Source organism: Vigna unguiculata, chromosome 10, assembly GCF_004118075.2.
Source record: "Vigna unguiculata cultivar IT97K-499-35 chromosome 10, ASM411807v1, whole genome shotgun sequence".
In the NCBI taxonomy this organism is placed as follows: Eukaryota; Viridiplantae; Streptophyta; class Magnoliopsida; order Fabales; family Fabaceae; genus Vigna; species Vigna unguiculata.
In genome coordinates this window covers 10,958,256-10,968,144 of record NC_040288.1, presented here as the reverse complement: position 1 = coordinate 10,968,144, position 9,889 = coordinate 10,958,256, and the positions used below count along the sequence as shown (strand labels likewise).

The 9,889-nt window shown below is 30.4% G+C and overlaps 1 protein-coding gene across 4 annotated transcripts; it reads right to left on the bottom strand.

Annotated features, from left to right (window-relative positions):
* Positions 1-1,082: 1,082 nt before the first annotated feature.
* Positions 1,083-3,676, bottom strand: LOC114167574. Of its 4 annotated transcripts, none has more exons than XR_003600268.1 (3): positions 2,355-3,676; positions 2,014-2,234; positions 1,083-1,666 (listed from the first exon to the last, which is right to left on the bottom strand). XR_003600268.1 is itself a non-coding variant. In XM_028052675.1 (3 exons), exons 2-3 carry the CDS (start codon positions 2,036-2,038, stop codon positions 1,280-1,282), a joined length of 453 nt encoding a protein of 150 aa, XP_027908476.1. In that variant the 5' UTR covers positions 2,039-2,234; positions 2,355-3,676; the 3' UTR covers positions 1,083-1,279. The 4 variants fall into 4 exon arrangements, 2 of the variants coding, with proteins under 2 accessions (XP_027908476.1, XP_027908477.1); XR_003600269.1 differs by having other exon boundaries at positions 2,014-2,150; XM_028052675.1 differs by having other exon boundaries at positions 1,083-1,707.
* Positions 3,677-9,889: the final 6,213 nt, after the last annotated feature.

Here is a 9,889-nt window from a genome sequence, read left to right as displayed (position 1 = left end):
TTCGAATCTGATACACAACAGGTGCAAAGAGTGATTTTAGGTTCTGTCCTTTTCTTGCAGGATTAGAGAGCATTGTTTATTCCTTCATATCATTCTAGACTTGTTGAAGTACTGCATAGGGAGAATCTCCGCTAGCATCTAGAATCTGCATTAACATCTGTTCCTACCAACTCTGCCAGCTTTGGGTTCACATGCATGGTTTCAGTTTTTTTGCATTCCATTTTGCATCATAATTGCATATCTAATATTAGCAAGGCAAATTAGACTTGTTGCATGCATTAGATCATAAAAATGAGTATTTGGATCTCTCTGTGAACGTCTATCAACAGTTTCTAAAGTTGCTAGCCTGCACTGTTTTCAGCTTTCTTGTATCATCATTAGTTGCCTTTTGCATTCTCATAGAATAGCACGCATTAGGTTAAGTTTAGGTATATACATCCTTTTAATCGTTCATTTCCCCATTGTTTTCATTTTAATTTTAGCAAAGATAAAAATACATGCTTAAGATTACCATCTTGGATTGATTCCCGAGTTAATTCTCTAAACTACATCAGGAGGGAACTTGAATTTTTGTTTGAACTTGTTCAAAGGACTGTAAAAAAATTTGTCTAAATGAACCAATATTATATATACAAAAGTTGATCAATTTCCAAATGGAAAACAACCATCTCATACACCAGTGTAGGTCTGGGCATAAATATAACAATAGAGTGCATTCTAGTTAGTAATAAGCAGAACCATAAACATTCAACCGTGCAATCAGAACAGTTACTCAAATTACTAACCATCTTATATATTCTAACAGTGCGCAATGAATATGAACATTTTGGAATCTGTAAAATCTACCATGGCATTGCAATCGGCTAGACTAACAGGAATGATGTTTATTTCATATTCTGCATTCATATATCGTTTTTTTTAGTCTAAAAGGTCAGAAGGATGCTGAATTATGTCTAAATGCATTGGCTCTGTAATGCTGTGAAATATATCTAGGACAGTGTACCAGTGCTAACTAAGATCCTATAGTAATAGTATCATGTTAAACTTGTTTTTCTGAACATTCATGTCATGTTATTCTGCAAGTATATATAAAAGGAAATACATGTTAACAAGTAGTAAGGTTTTGGTTTGATAAGCTAATAATTTTTTCAATAGTGACCAAATTTTGTTATCTTTAATTTTTCGATCACTGTCTCCAGTTTTTTTATTCTCTGTTCAAGATCGATTACATTCATTCCAGATACACAATTATAGCTTTCACCTTGAGCCCCAGATAGGCTCACTCTTCCTTCAAAATCAATGGTTCAACAGTATCTTTCCCAACCAGTTTTGCCTGTGGTGACATTCTTTTAGCATTTCTGTAATCTACAGTAGAGGCTGAAGAACTCTGGTTGGACAAATATTTACATCTTGCTGGAACTTCAGCATCAATATTTTCCTTATCTTTGAAACCATCTTGAGCATAATTTCCACAAGGAACAGTTTTCAAGCGTTTAACAAGAAATTCAAAAGGCACATTAGCATCGCTGTTACCTTTCCTAGCATTTAAAGCATCATCACTAGATTTTTCAATATACACAGTGCCACCAAGTTTCTGAGGAAAACCGGGAGAAACATCAGCATCATTACCATTTGTACGATGAAGTGACCTCGTACTTCTCTTTCGCTGCACAATATTCTTAGCAAAATCATGTTGATCACACATCACTGGTAGTAAAAAATTAAAAATAGTGAGTGGGGGAGTCTCCACAAGGTCATTTAATTGGTGTAAAATTTATATTAGGATTTCACAAAATAGTATAATTGATCTAGAACCATCATCCAACGTTTGAGATATCATGATTTAAGTAGATGTCATGCCTTAAATAGAAGTCATGATTTAAGTTCAGGTCATTCAAAATACACAAAAGTAGAGGTAAAGTTTTTGGTGATATATCAAAATTTCCTCAGTGTTTCTTATCCATGGAAGCAAAATTAGGGATGTACACCAATGAAGTGGGACAATGAACTTACACTTTTTTAAGGCAATGTAAGCCATCTTTGCAGCATCCTCTTCTGCCTCTTTCTTGAATCTACATCCCTTTCCATGAAATTCCTCACCCTCTACTTCCAAGGTAGAGAAGAAAGATGGCTTTGCAGGGAGAACCAGCCTGCATAGTTTTATATGTTGGTTTGTGAAAGCCTTCTCTCTTAGTTAATTTTATTACTGAAGTCTTGAATGAATCAGAGTCACCCTGGATAAGAGGATAAAAATCCATATACAATTGTAGCAAATTTTAATGAAGACATTGTAAAACTAATAAAGGATCTTGAAGAGTTATGATTCTCACACGATAAAACATTAGAGCACTAACCTTGATCCATGGGAGATCCTGTAAATAGAATATGCTTTCTTCAATATATATTCCTGTGTGCTCTTTGATCACCGTTTTCCAATCTATCTCTTTGCCTTTCTTTCTCTTCTCACACGTTCTTGATGGGTTACTGTGAAAAGAACCTTATGACCGTAGACAGAACTCCAATCCTTTTATATACCAATGTCCATCAAGCTGGTTTTTATTTTATTTTATCTTATCTTTATTTTATTTTATTATCATTTTCCATAATAATAACCAATAAGTCTTTATATTTTATTAAATCACAATTGGATCCGTAATAATATTTCAAATAAGTCATTAATAGAATTAATTCGTCAATTAATTCTAATAGACAGAACACACGAACATACATGTGAACACAAGAATAGATTTGACCTTTGAACGAAGTTGATCAATTTAAAATCTAAATGCCTTCCATAGGTAAAATTTTCTTCACACCGAATAACAAGTAAACATTCAGATATTATATATAATATAGAGATCGAACAACTATTTTTAAACTGAATTTTTTTTATATAAAGACATTCTAAAAAAGATAAGACAAAAGAAACTTACCGAGACATTCTATATTTTTTACCTGGAAAACATCAGTATAAAACATATTCACTTTTAATAAATTTTTCCTCATGAGAGGATAAGTGTAAAAGATTAGGAACTAAGATGGCAATTTAACTAATTTGTCATATTACTTTTTGTTTGTAACGTATTTCTTGGTCACAGCAAGTATTAAAACTGTAGCTGAACGAAAAATACATAAAATAGAGTTCCCTCTATGTAATTGAACTATATAGGTCCTGATTTTTTTTTTTCTCTTACATTCTTCTTAGTTAGTAACAATGTTAGACATTAAAAGGACACTTGCCATCTGAAAGATGTCAGGTGATAATAATCTAAGGAATAAAGTAGACAACTCCCTTCACATAACAGGAATTCACTACTTCAAGACTTTCATGTTTATCAAGAAAAAACAGTAAAGAAACCAACTTTCCAAGGAAACTGAGAAAGGAAAGAGGTGGAGTACCAGAATAGAAGCTGAGGAAAGCAACCATGGCAGCTTTGTTTTCAGCTTCTTTAAGGGAACTAGAGGCACTGTATGAAGTGAAGATGACACCATTGACATGAACAGAAGCCTTAAAGCTTGGTATATGATCTGGACCATCTTTCATGGCAGAGTAACTTGGCAAACCCCATTTTCTCTTGTGGCACAGCTCTTGTAACCTTGTCTTGTATATTTTCACTTTCATACACAACAAAAGAAAAATGCTCTCCAAATAATACATACATGAGAGGAAGAACTAATATTGTTGATGATTGGATTAGATTTTAGTAAAATCAAATCTAGTTTAAAACCTATGCATAAAGGACCTTTAAAATCAATTAAAAGAAATCATATCAGGAATAGATTTTAAGAAAATTATTGTAAAAGCCAATAAAATTTGCTAGGACATGTGAAATCTAAGCATCAATATATGTTAACATATGCATTAACACTTTTATTCACTTATCATATATGATCAACTTTAAGTAAAATAATCTCAAACTTTAAAGGACTATTACATGATAAGATTGTTTTTTCTTATCTTAATATATTGTGTTTGATTAGATTCTCTGAGAAGAAATGCTTCCTGCATGAAGGGGAGTGATTATTTGTTCGTTTTCTAAAGTTTATGTTCTACTGCTTGCTTAGAAAATCATGTGGAATGTATGCTTTCCTTTGAATTCGAAGAAAATTTGAAAACATGTTTTTTGCCTTTTAGTTCTGTTAAAAAGAGTTAGGCAGTTTATTTTACTTGTCTAGTGTGAAATACATACTTGTAATTAATTTCACATATATGAAATAACTGTGAAACGTTATTAAATCCTTTGTAATAAAATTATTAAAAACTAAAACAATAAAATTTTAATGAAAAATAATCAATTTAACAAACAATTAACCAACCAAATCAATGTTTAAAACATCAAATAATATATTCAAGAACAATCAACAATAATCATCTCGAAAATCAAGTTGAACATGAACAAGTGTGTGAAGTTTATTCATACTTATCTTAGGTGACAGATCTTCAAACAAATTTTAGGAGGTGTCAAAATAAAGAATTAAGTATGTTTTTAGACTTTGAACTTTAACGTCAAATTTAAATTTGTCACCATCCAAACTTTGATACATTTTTTATCCATAAACTTTTTTACAAATGAGTGGATATAATCCTTTTATCCTAATTGTGTTAAATTTTTTTTATGTCAAACGCATTTTTCAATAGATATTAAAGAAGGAGCGTGTTAGACAATGTAAACAATTTAAATGATAACACAAAACACATCTGGCACTTTTAAAATATTTAACGTAAATGGGTTAAAATGATTATATTTATTATTTTTTAAATTTAGGGACAAAAAAATATTAAAGTTTGAGACATGATCAAATACAAATTTTATATTAAAACTCTGATAAAAATAACTAAATCCAAGATAATATAAAATTTTTGAAAATATAAAATACATTATATATATAATAAAATAATAAAAATAAATAATAATATATATTTATATATATATATATAATAGTAATTATTATTAATAATATATGTATATAATAATTAATAATAATATATATAATATAATAGTTAATAATATATAACAATTATTATTATTAATGATATATGTATATAATAATTAATATATATATATATATATGTATAATAACTAAAATATTATTAAAATTTAATATTTTTAACTTATCTAAAAATTATTTAGTTTTATTTTTATCGTAAGGGTAATTAGGTAATTTCCAAATTCTAACTATTATAATTTTTTTTAATTTATCATATCATTCAAATCACTCACTAACTTTCGAAATTTATCTCCAAATTCACTCCTTTTACCTTTTAAACACATGTTCCTCTCAAATCCATCTCTTCAAAGGAACTTTAATGCTTGAACTACTCAAATCCCACCCAATTCGGAACCCCGACCTCATCCAACCCAAAACCTACTTGCAAAAGTAAAAAAGCATTCACTTGTTTGGGCAATCCAAGCTTGAAGACACGTTTGCTTTGCATGACGGAGAATTTGATAGTGAGTCCAGTTATACAAGACTCGTTGTCTTTCGAGAGAGGATCATTGGAAGATACAACATCAATGAGACATGAGCCCAAACCACGTACATAGCGGGCACAAGGGATTGACACGACGATGAGTTTATGGACCTTCATCTTTATTCAGTGCTTAACTTTCTCATTTTTACTCAATGTGGACTTAGTGCTGATACCACTATTGGGTTTTTCAAGAGAGGATCACTAGGGAGATACAACACCAATAGGACATGAGCCCAAATCACATATACGGAATTGACATCACTCTTAACCCAAAACCTTAAGGCAATAAGTTTATGGGCAACGGAGGACCTTGCATGTGACCAAGAGGAGCCAGCTGTAACATCCCAATTTTAGCATCTTAAAAACTAATAAAATAGGATTGTTTCACTATGAGAGTCAAAACAAAAGATCCAGTGTATAAAGTATATTAATACAGTCCTAAAACAGATAGGATATAAAAGTATAACATTTATATAAACCAATTAAGAATCAATTCTAATTCTAAGCACGAACCACTCACAACAGCTCCCACAAAAACCTTCCATCACCCTAAAAGATGTCTCACATCCTCTAGAGGTGCTTCTGACACTGCAACCACATATACTCCCACCAATAGGCGATCATCGCAAAAGAAAGAAAAACAACACAAAAACACAGAAGAAGGGTAAGCTAATTCACAAAAGAGATAATCATACATATTTATATTGAAATCTTGCCAAATACTTACAATCATGTTCTAAAACATAACTATGATATAAAATCACACAAGCAGTTGACACTAAACTTAATTATCCGGATACATGCATCTGACATCGGATCCCCTGGTGGCCTACACTTGCGGATGGTTCCCAAACTCTACAGAGTTTGGCCTCAAGGGGTTATCACCCAACCACTCGCAAGGAAAATCCCCTTTGCGCCTAGGACTTGATCAAGTCCAGTGACTAGGATCTCTTGCTACTCCTCACGACATAACTCATTCTGCTATATTTGGGGATTAATGATTATTAGAGCTTCAGGATACCAACCAATATCAAGTCCTTATGTCATTGCATACTCTAAAATACCACCACAACCATCACCACTAGGAACTTCTCCTTGAAATTCCTTAAACATCATAACTTTGCATGCTCACACAACATTTCATACCAATTATCATCGTATATACCTATAATGACATTTTTATCTCAATTCATATCAATAAGGACTATAGAATCTAGTTCAAGTATACACAGAACATCCATAGTAACCAAAACAACAAAAATAGGAAACAGAGAATTGGCGCTATACATGAAATACATCCAAATGGTGGAAATAATTTCTCTAACCACAGACTTCAAAACAAAGATCCCACCAGTCAAAATGAAGACTCACGTGTCTAGGATCAGCTGTCAAAATTTCAACTTAATCTGACGGTTAACGAAGCAGGAATCTTCATTTTACCAATAAGATGCAGTGTTGAAAATTGGGTAGCGCTCAGCGCCAGAAAGTTGTGCCCAACGTTGATCAATTCGCAAAAATCAACGCTCAGCATCACCTAGCCAGCGCTCAGCGCCAATCAATTTGCAAAAACGAGCACTAAGTGCTGCCACGTGAGGCTTAGCGTTGTATCAAATATCAACAACATCAAATTAAGGTTTTTGAGCAATCTGGACCTGTTTCATTACTCCAATTGGTACTTCTACTATAGACAATGGTCAAAAAGAGTTTTAAATTATAGTAGATCACACCAATTAGATTCATGATCCAACAACTCCATCTTTCTCAAATACCCCTAATTCAAACAATACAATCAATTCAATTCAATCATTTAAAAGATCAGCATACCACAATCACAAACATCCATAATTCATCATAGCATACAAAATACTTCATAATCATATAAGATATGACTCGCTAACTCTAAAAGCTATTAGCTTCCCTTACCTAACAAAGCGAATCTGCAGACCAAACCGCTAAAAGAAGACCAAAACGCATCTAACTCCACAGGATGCTCTATCTACACATAGAAATATCATAAGAACGATCAGGACCTACCATTATGATCACTAATCAACAAAGACTCATACTGATGATTAAAACAAGGCATGGAAGTGAAAGATGACTCACATGCGAGAGAGAACAAAATTAGACCAAAAAGAGGGCAGAAACTTAACTTACTCGAAGAGAGAAACTAATCAGTCCAACTTGAAGAGCTCGCCGAGAGGATCAATTCTACGATCTCGGTTCTTCAATCAGATGACCAGAGAGACAAAAATCCTAGAGAGAAGTCATAGAGCTCTAGAAAAGTGGTTTCTAGAGAGAGTGTGTTTTAAAATAATGAAACTCTTTTAGAATGATTCTATTTATATTAACACTTTTTAACATTAAAATAATCGAGTGTCACTATTTTTAAACCTCTATCACTTCTAAAATGCCATTTTCTAGGGTTTCACACCGGCCATGGCTCCCCCAAGGTTTTTAATTTTAATTCATATATATACATATATATATATATATATATATATTTATATTTTTTAAATTTAAATTTATATGGTATAATTACAGATTTGGTACCCCAACTTTTTTGTTAAGTTCAATTTGGTACCCAAACTTTTGGTTTGTTTAATTTAGTACCCTAATTATCTAAAGAGATTTAATTTGGTCCTCTCCGTTAAGTTGGAGTTAACACCGTATCCGTACAGGACACGTATCAAGCCATTCAATTTTTAATTTTTTTTACAAAAATTATTTTTTTTTTGAAAAAATATTTTTTTTTCAAAAAATTTAAAAACTTCCACGTGTCAGTTTATCATTATGCCACATGGCAGCTTACAATCATGACACGTGGCAGTGGTAATAGTTGTTTTCAATTTAGTACCCCAATTTAAATTTTTGATTCAATTTAGTACCTCAATCTTTTAAAATGATCCAATTTCGTCCTCTCCAATTTGAGACCAAATTAGTAAATAAGCTTAATTACAACTTATATATACATGTTACAATAACTTTTTCTAATATATACATCAAATCATTTCACCTAAATACTTAAATTATTTTATTTTTTACATTTTAACCTTTGTAATTTTTTACACATGAAATTTTTTACACTGGTAAAAAATAAAATAATTTGAATATTTAGGTGCATTGATTTGATATATAAATTCAAAACAATTATTTTAACATGTATATATAAGTTATAATTAAACTTAGTTACTAATTTGGTCTCAATTTGGAAAGGACAAAATTGGATCATTTTAAAAAATTGGAGTACTAAATTGAACCAAAAATTTAAATTGGGGTACTAAATTGAAAACAACTATTACCACTACCACGTGTCATGATTGTAAGCTGCCACGTGACACGATGATAAATTGACACGTGGCAGCTTTTAATTTTTTTTAAAAAAACATATTTTAAAAAAAAAATTAATTAAAAAAAATTAAAAAAATTAAAAATTCCATGGCTTGACACGTGTCCTGTACAGAGATGGTGTTAAATCCAACTTAACGGAGAGGACCAAATTGAATCTCTTTAGATAATTAGGGTACTAAATTGAACAAACCAAAAGTTTGGGTACCAAATTGAACTTAAACAAAAAGTTGGATACTAAATCAGTAATTATACCTATTTATATATTTATATATTATTTTTATTAAGTTATATATACATTATTTATATATTTTTAAAAAATAAAATAAAATCTAAGATAGATTTTGATTAATAAAGGATTAAGGTTTTGTATCTAATCATAAAGTTTTTTCATAGCAAACCCTTAATAAAGTGTAAATATAAAAAGAAAGACAAATTGGAAAATGGAAATGAGAGAACAAAAAGATCGAAAAACTCATATTCACAAGATCTCCTAAATGAGTATCCTAGTATTCTAGTATGATTTATGCATATTATATTTATGATTTTTCTATTTTGATATATTTCTTCTAAATTAAGTTTTTCCTAAGTTAGTATGAAAACTAACTTGATTTTAGGGATTTTTTTATGAAATTGACATGAACCCTAATTATATTTTTCTTAAATTAGTATAACCCTACATTACAAAATATTAGGATTTTATGTTTTCCGGTGCATAAATGAATTAGTTAAATAATTTTGAATTGGACTAGAAATTAAAATATCCATTTTGTGTGAATTCAATCAATTAGAAAGATCAAAAAATTGAGAAGTGTGAATTATAGTATGAAAATGGTTTAAGTCAAAGAGATAATATGTTTTAATTAATAAATTATATATAAAAAATTTAAATTGGCACCCTTAGATTTTTTTGTCTAAGTTCCGCCACTTTTTATGTGTTTCTAAGCATTAACTAGGAAAATTTTATTTTTGTTTGGTGATGCTCTTTTCTAAAAGAGATATATAATATTTTACAAAATTATCAATTATTTATTTTGTTTATATATATATATATATATATATATATAT